This window comes from Macrotis lagotis, chromosome X (assembly GCF_037893015.1).
Source record: "Macrotis lagotis isolate mMagLag1 chromosome X, bilby.v1.9.chrom.fasta, whole genome shotgun sequence".
NCBI classification, from domain to species: Eukaryota; Metazoa; Chordata; class Mammalia; order Peramelemorphia; family Peramelidae; genus Macrotis; species Macrotis lagotis.
This window is the reverse complement of record NC_133666.1, coordinates 692,898,873-692,914,099: the sequence shown is the minus strand read 5'-3', so window position 1 is coordinate 692,914,099 and position 15,227 is coordinate 692,898,873. Positions and strand designations below refer to the sequence as shown.

Sequence of the window (15,227 nt, the reverse complement as noted above, 5' to 3'; positions counted from 1 at the left end):
TTAGGCCTCACTCTCTTTTCCAAGTCACCATGACCAAAATCAAGACAACTGATGATGGCTGTAGATGCAATGGATGACCTTGATGTCTTTGATGTCTAACCAAGCTCTAAGCGTTCCACAGCACCTGCTTCAGCTGGTTTCAGGGCCATTGGAATGAAGACTTCACCTTCTTGGAGCAGACACTCCTGACAACTCAATTATCCTCAACCTGCTTTAGCCCATCTGCCAAAAAGGTTTAGTGGGGTGTGGCTGCGGTTAGTTTCTTAGAGCCACAGGTGAGAGATAGGTGACTCAGGTGAACAAGCAGCCCAGAAAAGGTGTCAGCAGCCCTCATACCAGAGGTACTAGTCTTATCTGAATATACCATACACCCCAGAGGTAGAGATAGAGAATAGAAAGAAAGGGGAGATAAAAGAGAGGGAGAAAGAAGAAAGGGGGAGAGATAAGAGGGAGAGATAGAAGAGAGATGGGGAGAAGGGAGAGAGGAGGATGGAGAAAGAAGGAGAGGGGTAGAGAGAGGCTAAATAGTTGTAAAGACATAATCAGAAACAGACACATTGAAGATCAGAGGCGATTTCTGACCCCTCTGCCAAATCCTTGTCCTAACAGGCTCCACCACTTCTTTTCATTGAAATCACAAAATAAAACAAAACCTCCAACCCACAGCATTTCTAACAAAGAGACTGATCAACTAACATTTATTAAACATTTACCATGTACCAGACCTGGGCTAAGTGCTAGTGATATAAAGATGAAAAAAGAGAAAGACTTCCTCAAAGAAATGCCTGAGCTGAACTCCCTCCTAAATTTGGAGTTTAGAGTCCCAGCCTCCAATCAGAAAGGCAGAGGCTAGGAATGAGGTGGAGGACCAAGGAGAAGATTTTCCCAAAGAGGAACTTCCTGGGACATTGGGGAAAGTCCCAGAATAGTACAGCCAGGTGAGAGATGGAAAGATATCAAAAAGATGTTTTCTAGAGATCTAACCAACCCAACTGGCTCCCATCAGTCCTCTCCCAAAGTGGACAGACCTGTTGGAAGGGAGTCATCCCTGAAGGGATGAGCTAGTAAAAAAAAAAAGGTACCCCCCCCACCTGGGGGTGAGGCTAAGGCAAGAGGGAGTAACTCCCTCTATTAACCGGTCACTCCCAATATAACAGCTGACTCAATCATTTCTGTCTAGGTATTAGTCTGGATTTATCCCTTCATTTTCTTCCTTCTTTTTCAGAATGGGTAGCATGTAAAACTCTCAAGGATTTCCTCGGGTATGGGGGGGTGGTGGGGAGGGGGTGAGTCGACCCCACAAAAACAAGTGGTACTGGACACATGTCCCACATAGGCAAGCCCAAGCTTATGCCTTTGGTCTCTGGATACCTCTTTTACTTTGTTTCTTTCCTTATTATAAGTGATCAAGTATTAACTCTGAGATGGCTATTTACGACTTGGGTGGCAAACCTGGGAATTGAAGACCTCAAGAGCTTCTGGTCCCTCATTTGGAGCTAATTGGCACTTGGAGAGTTCCCTGCATTGGAGAGGCTCCATATTGACCAGAGAGGAGAAATCCAACCTCTGGCTTAATTTGCCAAAGCCCAGACATCGTGGAATAGAGGACAGGGCCAAGTTAAAGGGGAAATGGTGGCCCCATAGTCCTACAGATTGCTTCATTTTTTTTTAAGTGTTCTAAGCTTCAGTCAACAGAGAGAGTAGAATGGTAATTATATCATTGCTTAATGTTTGTCTCCTTAATGCTTGCTTCTGTGGTTTTAGTATTTCCTTTGTATGGAGAAATAAATAACTATCCTATACTTGATCTATATTGGCTATTTCTGTGTCTTTTGGGGAAGTCCTTTAAAACCAACCAAATTTAAACTTTAAATGATTTCCCCTGGGGCCCTGGAATGGGAGTGTAAAAACCCAAGAGATTGTGAAAGTGAGTGTGACTCTTCTTTTCAGGGACCAGGTTTCTCCAGGAATGTCTTTTTTTTTTTTTTTGAAAGGGGCTAGAGGTGAAAATTAAAGAGTTTTGTCAAGATAACTCACTAGTCATAGCCAACACATCTTCTCAACAACCCAAAGGGACACATGGACATCATCAAATAGCCAAAACATAATTGATTGATTGACCTTGCAGCCAAAGATGGAGGAGCTCTACACAGTCAACTAAAACAAGACCTGGAGCCGACTGTGACTCAGATCTTGAGCTTCTTATTGTAAAATGTAGAGTGAATTTGAAGAAAGTAGGGGAAAGCCATCAGAACATAGAGGTATAAACTAAATAACATCCTTATGAAAGAAAGTAGAAGTAATGAATAGCTTTAAGGGGGGAGATCTGGTAGAAAACAGACATGGCATAGGAAGCAAAAGATGATGTTAGTCCTTCTTTCTCAAAGAAGATCACAACATGAGCGAGATGACACCATGACAAGCACATGAATTGGATTTGAGTTGGGGGGGAGGGCTGAGCTGTCACCAGACTCACTTCCTCCTCCAGAGCCATCAGAGTCCAGTGGCCATAAGAGTCTAAAGATAGGAATCTAAAGTATGAGATAGCAAAATTACATAAGATAATTTTTTTAATTAAAGGTAATAGTCTTTGGTCTCTGTTCAAACTCCACAATTCTTTCTCTGGATACAGATGGTATTCTCCATTGCTGACAACCCCAAAATTGTCCCTGATTGTTGCACTGATGGAATGAGTGAGTCCATCCAGGTTGATCATCACCCCCAAGTTGCTGTTAGGGTTCTTCTGGTTCTGCTCATCTTGCTCAGCATCAGTTCACTTCAAAGGTAAATTTGACAGGCCTTGATACCATATTATATCTGAGGATAAGAGAGAGGGAGGAGTACAGAATGACTCCTAGGTTGAGGGACTGAGAGGAGGATTTGGGAAGGAGGATTTGGAAGAAGCTGTAGATGCTAGACCATTGAATAGTGCTTAGAGTTAGGCTATCTTTCAATTCTCTACAAACATCTAAAGTATTACTAATTATCTTTTGCCCAAACTGAGTTTGGTTTTGGAGTTTAGGATGTTTAAGATGTCTAATGGAGGGGCAGCTAGGTGGTGCAGTGGATAAAGCACTGGCCCTGGAGTCAGGAGTACCTGAGTTCTAATCCTGTCTCAGACACTTAATAATTACCTAGCTGTGTGGCCTTGGGCAAGCCACTTAACCCCATTTGCCTTGCAAAAATCCTAAAAAAGAAAAAATGTCTAATGGACATCCAATTCCAAATGTACAACAGGCATTCGATGATAAGAGACTGGGGTTCTAGAGAATAGAACATAGCCATAGAATCTTTGGGAGCCTATGAGATCAGCCCTGGTCATCTAGCTATGGCTTTCTTCAGTCCCTCAGCTACAGGCACATTCTAGTAAAGGTACCCTTCTCCTGTAAAAGAAATCATCTCTCACTGGGTAGCCAGAAACAGGCTCAGGAGTTCTAGGAAAACCAGAATACTGCCAAGGCTGGAAACATCCATTTCTCCACTTTGTTGATCCCCTATATTCAAGGAAGGAAACAGAAAACAGAAGATGGCAGATGGGTGCTGACCAGGCAAGCACATGTTCCCATTACTGTGCTGCTTAATTGCTGGAGGATGAGCAGAGGAAGGAAGGAAAGGGTTGGGATGAGAAATTTCTTCCCCATGCCTTGCTGGAAGTCCAAGGGTAATAAAGCCCAGTAGATGATCTCAAAACAGGCAGAGATAGCCAAATATATTTCATCTTGTTGCCCACAGAGTGGGTGGTTCCTTCTGGTTCCCAATCTCCATCAATGGCCCTATGACTGAATAGTGAATCACTGTCAAAACAATTCCCCTGCGCAGCTAGGTGACACAGTGGATGGAGTACCAGCCTTGGAGTCAGGAGGACCTGAGTTCAAATCCAGCCTCAGACACTTAATAATTACCTGTGTGGCCTCAGGCAAGCCACTTCACCCCATTGCATTGCAAAAAACCCTAAAAAACAAAACAACTCCCTAAAATATCAGGGACCAATCAAGAGTTGTTCTATCATCTCACAAGCCCTACCACAAGAGGCCAGATAGCATGTCTAGTTCCATGGGAGGTAGCCATACTTATCCTATCCATCACTTGGTTACTCTGAAAATAGAGTGCAACAGAGATCTGCAAACAGATATACAAGCAAGTGCCAAAGTCTATTGTATGGGGTGTTTTCCTTATTAATGGAGGACAATGCACCAAACTAGTTTGAGAGGTGCGGGTGGCATTGGTACGACCCAGAGAGAAGAAGCTCCAGTCTTCAAGTTCTCTTTGAATCACTAAGTGTCTTCAGACTTTGGGTGCTTCTGGTTTCTAGCTTCAAGAGAGAAGATGGAAGAGGTCAACCCCACTTCAGCTTATCCAAAGGAAAAGACTCTGGGAAGACATGAGAAGAGCCAATAGTCTCCACCATGTTCCTGTTCCTAGACTACCACTCTGAAGAATGGATTAGATAAAGACATAATAGATGGCATGCTCATGACAACTGCAGGTGACCCCAAGCTTGGAGGGATGACAGTTAACTATGACTGAATTGTCAAAAAGATTGCCCTAAAGTATAGGACTGGATCTATTAAGGCTAAAATCCAAAGGGTTAAATAAATGCAACATTTTATAGTGCAAAATATCAATTCCACAAGTATGGGCTAGAGAAAAATATGCTTAGCTATAGCATTATGAAATCTTAGGATTTGAAGAGAATTGAAGTCCCTGAATCTCATGCTTGAAGAGACCTTGAAAGTCCCCTTTTCCAACCCCTTCATTTTACAGATGAGAAAACAGAAACTCAGAGAAAAGTGACTTGACAAAGGTCATAGAGGTTGTAAGTGGAGGAGCAGGAGTTCCAAGTCAGTTTTTCTGACTCATGTTCAGCCCCTTTCTACCTCACCCTACTGCCTCCACCCAGGTATCTTGTCTTAACTAGCTTTCTTTATTAATAGGGAGAGTTCAATTTGGGATAAGGCAAAGGGAGACATTTTCAAAAATGATTGGGATATAAAACACAAACCTTAAAACCAATTTTTTAAAAATAGAAACATGATGATGTTTGTCATTCCTTCTGGAAAACCATGATGACATCAAGGGAGGTGATGCCAGGACAAGCAAGTGCTCATACTAAATATAGATCCATATTGATCAAGTTTGTGAGAGAAGAATCAGATCCAAACAGAAGAAAACATTAGAGAAAAAAATGAGAATACATAAGACAACTTTTAAAAATTGAAGACAATAAGCTTTTTGATCACAATTCTTTAAATCTTTCAGAATTATTTGATTTTACACAATTGATAAAACAGTATAAATTGTTCTCCTGGTTCTACTCACTCCATTCTGTATCAGTTCATACAAATCTTCTGAGGGTTCTCTGAAACCATCCTGCTTATTACTTCTTACTATCCATTTTGTTCACATACCATAATTTGTTCTGCCATTTTCCAAGTAATGAACACCCCTTTAATTTCCAGTTTTTGCCACTAGTAAGTGAACTGCTATAAATATCTTTGTCCATATAAGTACTTTCTTCCTTTGATTTCTTTGAGGATATAGACTAAAAAAGAGAATCCTAAGAGTTGGTTAATAAAAGACAAAGTTAGGATAAGGCTGTTTATTCACTTAGGCACACAGATCGCTCAAACTGGAAAGGGAGCTCTACAAGTTTTACTGAAAACCTCCTTCTTGGGGGATATATACATATATATATAGTGCAGTGGCATAGTCAGAGGGGAGGGGTCTTCAGGAAGTGGGGTCAGAAGGAGTTGTGGGGAAGGATGGAGGGATCATTAACTTCAGGAAAGACCTCTCCTAACTCCTAATTATGGGTTTATCAGTTACACTAAAAGATTGTCAGAAAGGGTAGGGGTATATCTCACCATAACGAAAATTAAGAAAAATAGCTCTCTTTAAAACCAGCTTCATTTTGTTCAAATACTGAATTGTCAGGAAACTCTCTTTAGGTGACCAATGATCTTTCCACCCATATTGTTTTTGAGGTACAAAAGTATGTTAAACATAATTTTATGTTTTTCATTGTTCATAAGATCCAGTAGAATTATCCATAGTTCCAAAAGTAGGCACAGTAATAGCTTTTTAGGCATGGTCCAAAATTGCTTTCCATGGGGCTGCTAAGTGGTACAATGGATAGAGCCAGCACCATTTGCCTTGCAAAAATCTAAAAAACAAACAAAAATTGCTTTTCAGGAGCAGTCTGGAACTATGCCCAAAGGGCAACAAAAATGTGCATCCCCTTTGATCCAGCTATACAAGAGATGATGAAAAAGGGTAAAAACATTACTTGTACAAAAATATTCATAGCACCCCTGTTTGTGGTGGCAAAGAATTGGAAATCAAGTAAATGTCCCTCAACTGGGGAATGCCTTAGCAAACTGTGGTATATGTATGTCATGGAACACTATTGTTCTATTAGAAACCAGGAGGGATGGGAATTCAGGGAAGCCTGGAGGGATTTGCATTAACTGATTTTGAGTGAGATGAGCAGAACCAGAAAAACATTGTACACCCTAGCAGTAACATGGGGGCGATGATCAACTTTGATGGACTTGCTCATTCCATCAGTGCAACAATCAGGAATAATTTGGGGCATCTGCAATGGAGAATATCATCTGTATCCAGAGAAAGAGCCATGGAGTTTGAATAAAGACCAAGGACTATTCCCTTTAATTTTTTTTAGGTTTTTTTTTTACAAGGCAAATGTGGCATTTCCTTTAATTTTGAAAAAAAAAAACCAAACCTGATATCTTATTGTCTGATCTTATCTCTTTTACTTTGTTTCTTCCTTAAGGATCTAATTTCTTTCTCAAACTCAATTTGGATCAATGTATTTACCATGGAAACAAAGTAAAGACTGACAGATTGCTTCCCGTGGGGGTGGGGGAGGGAAGTAAGATTAGGGGGGAAAATTGTAAAATTCAACATAAAATCTCTATAGAAAAAATTGCTTTCCTAGTGGCTGGGTTAGTCCAGAGCTCTACTCTGAGTATATTAATGTGCCTGTTTTCTCCCAGACCCTCCAGTATGTATTTCTTTTTTTAGGGAGAGGATTCAATCTTTCCACTGGATGTTACTGGATCCTCAGAGCTGCCTTAACTTGCATGTCTCTAATTATCTGCAAATGTAAGGGATTGCATGATGAGGTCCTGTCAGGGACCTGCCAGAGCTGCCTTAACAGGCTCCAGAGAGCAGATGGTTAAATGTTCAGCGTCAGTCTCTACACCTGGGGAACTGGCACTGGATGGGTTGATTGTCTTCCCTCATTTCTCTTTTGGAGAACAGTTGCCCAACAGCTGGCCTTCCTCGTGTATGGACAACTGGATGGGGCAGTGGATAGAAGGTTGGGCCTGGAAATAAGGCCTTGAGTTCAAGGCGAAGCTAGCTCTGTGACCCTTGTTTCAGCCATTTGGCTTAGTTTCCCCAAAGGTAAGGTTAGGCTGAGAGCAGCGCCCGTGGGGTGCTGGGAGGCTCCTGGGGCGGAGTTGTGCGAGTCCCAGGGCCGTGGGGCTGCTCACTGCCGGCCCCGTGTCTCTCCTCCCGCTCGGGCCCGGGCTCCACCGTGGGGCGCTTCCGGACACCCCTCCAACCACCGAACGCTTGCCCCGCCTCCGCGCCTGGCCGGCTCCATCCGCCTGTGGCGCACACGGAGGCGCTGACCAAAGGCCGATGCAGCGTCCCGGGGGCCGCCTCTCCCGGAGGGTCCCAGCCGCCCCTTCCCCGGGCGGCGCGGAGTCAGCCCGGGCGATGCTCCGGGGCGAGCCGGGCGCCTAATAATTGCGGACGCGACTTCCCGCCCAAGCGCGTCGCGGCGCTGCCGCCTCGGGGCCTCGGCGGCCCACTTGGGGCCGGGATGCGGCCCGGGCACGGAGGGCGAGGGCCGCCCGGCGGGAAGGCCGCCGCCCGCTCCGCCCGCGCCGCCCGCGCCGCCTCAGAGGCCGCCCCGCGCGGGGCCGGACGGGAGCGGGGGCAGGCGGGCGCGCGCGCGCCACGCGGCCGTGCGCGCGCCCGAGGCCCGGCCGGAGCCGGCCCCTTCCCCCTCGCGCTGCCCTCGCAGAACGCCTGAGGGGCCACGTCCCTCTCCACCATCCTCCCTCCGACCCTAGCCGGACCAGGGCCTTCACCCTCCTCGAAGTCCGCCCCGCCGGGGGTGGCCAATCCTCAGCCCAGCAGCGAGAGTTCTCCCTCTCAGGAAAACCCTTCTCTCCTGTCCATTTGAAAGACTTGCATTTTTTGCAGTCAGGCACCGCCGAGGACACCTCCCGCGGGCGGGGGGGGGGCAGGGCCAGCCGCGACGGCGCCGACGCAGGCGCAGAGGCCGGCGCGTGGAGGGAGTTATTAGAGGGGCGGGGCGAAGGGGCGGCGTGAAGGCCCCGGGGACGGCGGCTGAGGGGAGACGGACGCAGAGCGCAGCCCCAGAGCCGGGGCGGGGGAGGGGCCGGCCGGCCGCAGTGCGCGCGCGCGGGGCTGCGCGAGGCGGCGGCGGCGCTGCGGCTGCGCGGGGGCCCTCGCTCGCTCGGCCTCCCCGCGCACGCGCCGTGGCGCTCACGCTCGCTCGGGGCGCGAGGCGCAGCCAGGCGGGCCGGAGGGCGAGCCAGCGGGCGGGCCGGGCCGGGGCCGACGCCGAGGAGGGCCGGACGAGCACGGGGCGGCAGCACGGCGGCCGCGACGGTGGCGGCGGCGGCGGCGCCGGGGCCGAGCCCGGCCCGAGGCGCTGCCGAGGGGCTCCTCTCGCCGGCCCTGCCCGCCTCCCTCTTCCGCACGGTGAGTGCGCGGCCCGGCCCCCGAGGAGGGGCCCGGCCCGGGCGGGGGGCGCCCCGGGGCCGCCGCCGCCCGCTGTTCCGGCTCGGGCTGCCTCGGCGCCCCCGGCCCGGGCCCGCCCTGAGCCCGCGCTGCTTCCCTTGCAGGTGCCCAGAGCCAGGGACGGCCCCGGAGCCATGGACAGAAGAGGCGCGGCGGAGGCGGAGAACGGGGAGGCCTGCGCGGACCCGAAGAAGCCGCCGGCCGCCAGGGCCCCCCACCGATACACCAAAGTAGGCCCGGCCCCCGGGGTCCCCTGCGGGGCGGGGGGCTCGTGCCCAGTAGGACCCGGCTGCCCCCGGGGAGCGGGTCTCCTCCGACCCGTGCCCCGCTTGCGGATGCATGCCCGGCGTGTCGCTGCTTCGGGGGCCGGGCAGCACCCGAGGCCCTTCCCCAAAAGGGCTCCCCCCGACGAATGAGCTGTCAGGCGGCTGCCCTTACTCCTTACCCACCGTTCTCCTGGCACTCCAAATCAGACACAGTGCGATTGGCACGCAAAATGTGACCGAAAGGTGTTCTTTTAAAAAGGGTGACGTTACAGGTGAAAGATGTTGTGAGTTGGTAACTCTTCACTTTATCTTGTCTGTTTTTCCTGAGGGTAAACCTTTGCTTGCTGGGGGGGGGGGGTCTGCCAAGTGAATCTAAGCAAGTCGACAGGACCCCTTGGCTCGTCTTCCATGGGCTGTAGAGCCCATGGGAGATATTTATATTGGTGAGACGAGCTAGAGTGCTGTGGCACACTTAGGAGCTCTGCTTTGCTGGAAGAAGTCTGTCTGTTGCCCAATTAGATCGAATTTAGAAAGTTCAGAGATCTGTCCTGAAGTGGTCGAGGTTCAAGTGAGAATGAATGGGAAGCCCCAGAGCAGCACCAGCTGCTGCTGAGTAGCTTGTTGCCGAACCCGGGCTTTCCCCCTGCTATTTGCTCCTCACTCTACTCACTCCTATCTAAAACGTTGGGATACAAGTAGCGTTCCTCATTTCTGTGGTTTCTTTTGGTTTTCATTTGTGACTTCTTTATATTTCTGGAACCCAGGCTAACAAAATTGTTTGCTTAAAAGTCGACGGTCTTTGATGTTTAGAAGATTGTTTTGATAAATGGAGGGACAGCTGGGTGGCACAGTGGCTGGGGCCTCTGATCCTGTAGACCGGAATTCAAAATCACCTTACACACTGGGCAACCCTCTCCCTCCCCTTCTCCAAAATGGAAAAATACAAAGGATTTAGTAGTTGAACAGGAGTGGCAGATGTGATTTTTCTAGCAAAACATGATCTTAGTTGAATTTTCCTTCTCACTAGCTTATTGACTTGACAATTTGGTAGCTTTGAAAATCCTTTTCTGTTTCACTCCATATTTAGTTTTATCATCTATAGGCATGTTAACATTAGTCATGTTTCAAATGGGGGGCAGGGCAGGGGGTGATGGGGTGACTTTTCTCCCAAGTGTCAAAGGAAAGTGGTTTTGGAACATTTTGCTATTAGGTGGGGGGGGGGGGTAGTTGGGATTGATAGAACCAGCACTTCAAGGCCAAAAAGAGCTTGGCTGGCCTTGTGAACTTTTACTAGGTAGTTGGAAGAGAGGAGCTCAGTGGGGTTAGTGAGTGAGTTGGAGCAGAGCCTCCCAGTTGTAAACAGCTTGCTTCTGGAACCCCTGCTGCAAGTCTCAGACCTGGCTAGAAGGTGACTTATGGCACATTTCAAAATTTTTTGTGTGGATGTGGTTCTTTTGCTGAAATGTGGCCATAGGAAACAAGATGGTAAAATTCACAATCCATTTAATTTCCTGGTCCTGCCTATCTCATTGCATCACTGAGTGTCCTTTTCTGTACGTTACCAGGAATTGGTCATCTAAGGCCCTTTGCACTTCTCAACCTGTTGAGTCTGAGTAGATCTCAATTTTTTTGTGTGTATTTTGACTCTTAAAACTTTCATATCCCCCAAAACAAATCATTAAAATAAATTTTTAAAAATTTAACTTGGAGTAATCTCCAAAGCTGGCTTTAGGAATCTGTTATCCTTGTATGTAAGAGATCTGCATCTGACTACATCTGGAAAGTACAATGGGATCTTATTATGATAGTGGTTTTTAACTAAGTGTGGTATGAGTTTGGTAAGCCTGTTATAATTTAGCTGGGAAGTGTCAGATGGACTGTATTATGAGGCCTGAGACATTGAGGGTATCCTTCAAGCATCAGCCTTTTGGTATATACTAACAATTCTGGTTTGGTTTTTTTTTTGCTTTTGCAAGGCAAATGGGGCCCTGTCCACTGCACCACTTAGCAACCCTTAAAGAATTCTGAAAAAATGCTTCATAGATTTTTTTTCCTGAGTCAGATGAGGTAAAAGGCAGTTGCCTTAATTTCCCTAACCACTCCTCCCCCCATGCCAGGTGTTTCTACAATTAAAGTGTCAGATAATACATATGATAATCCCAATGGTGAATTGGAGTTAGGTGGGTAGTAGATTGTTTTGGGCTGGGATGCCTGCAACAACAACAACAACAAAAAATGACTGGTGGAAGGGAAAAAAAGCCTTTGATAATGTGTTAGATGTTCTGCCCCTTGGGTTACAGGAGTCAGGTGCTTTAGATCCCAGGCTTTAGTTTGTACTTGACATTTCCTCCCAGATTGGGCAAAGGGCAGCAAGCCAGTGTTCCTGCTCAGTGGATTGTAGTAGAGAAGGTGCTGGGCTTGGAAATAGGCAGATTTGGATTTATATTCTCTTAGAAGCCATGTGACCCTGGGTAGCTCCTCAGCCCTTCATTATGAAGTTGGAGAAACCTTATTCTGTAGGCGGAGGCAGTTTCTGTACTGTAGCACGCCAACTAAGTTATATTGTATACAAGAGTCTGCACTTGAATGTTTCAGGTAAAGATTTTCCTACATTGGATACACAAAATAGAATTTTGCCAAGAACTAGGTTGCTGGGCTGATAGATGCAGAATTAAAATACAGAGGTTTGTTTCCTTTGAGATGACTCAACCATCTTCATACCCCGGTATTGGTCAACTTGCCTTCTGTTAACCTGCAGATTGTTGGAAGTCTTGGTGGAGGTGACCTGGCTATGAGAAATTAAGCCTACCTTCTCCTGTGAGAGCTGTGAAAGAGTTCTCTTGTGAGAACCTTCGTGCTTAGGTTTTAAGAACCTGATTCTGAAATATGAACTGAAAGCTGGGATTTGGCAAAATGGGCATTTTATATTTATATATATATATAACACACATATATATATATATACACACATGTATATGTGTACACATGTATATATATACACACACACATTTTTTTTTTTAGGTTTTTGCAAGGCAAACGGGCTTAAGTGGCTTGCCCAAGGCCACACAGCTAGGTAATTATTAAATGTCTGAGACCGGATTTGAACCCAGGTACTCCTGACTCCAGGACCAGTGCTTTATCCACTGCGCCACCTAGCCACCCCCATTAAATATATTTTGAAAGTACATTCCCAAGCATTCTTTTGTTTTAGAAACTTGGATTGTTTATGTCTGACCCTTCACTTAAAAGAAACTCCTGACTAGGCAGTGACTCTGGGGGAAAAGGTGGATCTCTTCAAGAATGGAGTGGCCTTTCTTTCCACTGACTTTGCCCTAGACCCTCCACAGTTAATTGGGGGGGGGGTGAAGTCTGAAATCTGCAGGCTAAATTCTCTAGAGGGTCTCAATTGGCCTCTCTCCCTCCCTCCTCCCCTCTTTCTTCATTTCTGTCTTACAAGTTTTTCCTAGCCTGACTAGAAACTGGAAAAGGAGACTTTCTAAGGTAGACAGGACTCCAGGGATTATCAGATGGGCAGTGACCTACCCAAGGTCACACAGAACAGAGAGGGGAATCTAGACTCTCTAGGACTTAACAGGATAGGATAACAGAGGTGTTGAAAGTGGATTTTCATAGTTTGTCTTAAAAAATGGAAGTTTGAGGCTCTTATGTTTGGATGTATATTATTGAAGAGTCTGACTTGACTCCAGTGTTTGTTGCCCATTGACTTGGAGATCAGATGAGCTGCTAAAAGGAGCCAGACACAAGTTTGGCCTCTTCTTCAGCTCTGGAGGGGCTGATACGTTGTGGTGTCTGATTTTAAGCAAGGGATCTGATCAAGTGGACCATTCTCCTGTGCTGGTGATGGGCCTTATGAGTGGGGTGTGGAGGTGCAGAGCTAGTGAAAAGACATTGGTGATGGAAGGGAGCTCCCAGCCAAAATCCTATATCGATTCCCTTGTTTTGCCTTCCCTTTCCTTTGGGGCATGTCCTGCTCTCATTGTTTGGTTTCCTTTTTTATGAGGTGGGTGTTTCCCATTTTCTATACAGAATAATTCCTGTTTAGTATCACCTGAATGTGTAGAGGGCCTTTTTTGGTTCTGCCTTCAAGGAACCCTCATTTTCATGGGGGAGCTGATGTGCAACAAGTATGTACATACAAGATAGACTGTATAACATAAACAGTAGAAGCATGAGGGTTTGAGAAAGAGTGATCAAGATGGGGCAGCTAGGTGGCGTAGTGGATAAAGCACTGGCCTTGGAGTCAGGAGTACCTGGGTTCAAATCTGGTCTCAGACACTTAATAATTACCTAGCTGTGTGGCCTTGAGCAGCCACTTAACCCCATTTGCCTTGCAAAAACCTAAAAAAGAGTGATCAAGAAAGGTGGAATTTGGGGAAATTAATAGTTGGAGAGAAGGGGGTCAATGTTTCCAGGTGGTGTGGAGCTGGCCAAGTAGCCTGCCTGAGGACCAAGAAGGGGTAGAGGCTGTTCTACTGGATAGTGATACAATGAAACTTATGCTGAGAGAAATCACAATCTAGTGCCATCCTTGACCAGAAATGATGTAAATATTAACAAAAATATTAGGTGCACTAGAAAGAATGATACATGTACCATGGACTCTCCAGGGTTGGAGGAAGGGGAGGCAGGCCTTGGGTTAAGGGCAGGGACCCTGGACTGAGAGCTAGATGGAGAATCCTCGAGGAGGGGAGAAACCTGCTTCAGGTCCTGTGTGTATATTTTTTTTAGAAAAGGCCAAATGATGGGCAGCAGCCCCCCAGCCACCCCTGGGTAACAGACCTGCCCTGCCTCCCCTCCTCATCCCCAACCTCCCCTCATCTAAAAAGGACCAAGTCAGACCCAGCTAGATCTTGGGATCTCTCAACTAAGCATTTTACCTAAGCTACTATGGTGGCTGAATTGGGAATTTCATTGGTATTACAACAGTAACAACCATCATAATGAGCATTTCTATAGTACTGGGGAGGGGGTATTTTTTCATGGCATTGGAGTTAAGTGATTTGCCCAAGGTCACACAGCTAAATAAGTATTAAGTTTCTGAGTTGAACTCAAGTCCTCCTGACTCCAGGGCCAGTGCTCTATTCACTGCACTACTCAGCTGCACCTCTATAGTACTTTTAAGATTGGCAAAATACTTTGCAGTTTTCCTCATTTGGTTGGTAATGTGGGTAGCAGAAGGGAATCAACTACTCTAGGAGGTTTGGGGGTGTTATCGTTTTACAGGTGAGGAGACTGACAGGATAAGTGATCTGCCCAGGCTCACCCAGCCAGTGAGTGGAGGCTGGATTTGAAGCCAGGTCTTCCTGACTCCAGGTCTAGGGTGTGCCACCCCTAGTGACCAGTAATGATTCACATTGGTATGCCTGCCGGTTAAATCTGGAAAAGTTACCTAGGATTATTTTTTGGAGAGACTCCCCCAGCAAGAACACTGGAATCCAGATCTCCTTGATTCCCCTGGGGAAGAACTCAGGGCAGAGATTTCCAGGTCTTAATAAATCAGTAAATGAAAACGATCTATTTCAGTTTTTTCCCCATTTTTTTTTCTCCTTTAAATTTTGTCTCATGTTACCTTCATTTTCAAAAGTTGTCCTTCCTACCCACCTGTCCCTTTTAACAGAAGCTAAGGAGTGGGGGAGGCAGGTCAGCCAAACTGACCACCACAAGGAGAAGTTAGCCATACATTGCCCACACCTGATGGCTCCTTTCTTTGCCAAGAAGGGACTCTGGCTGAGAGCACCTCTGTTGTTAATAGTGTTAAGATTGGGAGCTCCTTGAGGGCAGGGGCTCTGTACTTTTTACCTTACTTTATATCACCAGTTCTTAACATAGTGCCCTCCACAGAGCACTTGCTTAATTAAAACTTATTGCCTTGACTTACTGCCTCAAGCTTGTTCTTTTTAATGACTTGTCCTGTAAATAACATTCTTTGTTTCATTCTTTTTTAAAATGTCCATGTCTAGTGTTATCTGTATTGTCCTGGTTCTTCCCTCTGTAACAGTCTGTCTTAAGTCTTCTCACACTTCTCTGGGTTTTTCATATTTGTATCTGGCATGATAACATTCTTAATTTGGTTTTATTAGTGAAGAATGGGTGAAAAGAGAGTGTTGGGTGTCAGGAGATGTGAGACAGAGAAAGAGG

At 46.6% G+C, this 15,227-nt stretch overlaps 1 protein-coding gene across 1 annotated transcript in view; it reads left to right on the top strand.

Moving 5' to 3' along the window:
• The first annotated feature begins 8,645 nt into the window (after positions 1 to 8,645).
• EIF4ENIF1 (eukaryotic translation initiation factor 4E nuclear import factor 1) overlaps positions 8,646 to 15,227 on the top strand; it is a 45,415-nt gene continuing 38,833 nt past the window's right edge. The window contains exons 1-2 of the mRNA XM_074206401.1: positions 8,646 to 8,763; positions 8,907 to 9,032. Coding sequence (XP_074062502.1) covers positions 8,937 to 9,032 — 96 coding nt within the window. The 5' untranslated portion in view covers positions 8,646 to 8,763; positions 8,907 to 8,936. The remainder of the gene's footprint in view (positions 8,764 to 8,906; positions 9,033 to 15,227) is intronic.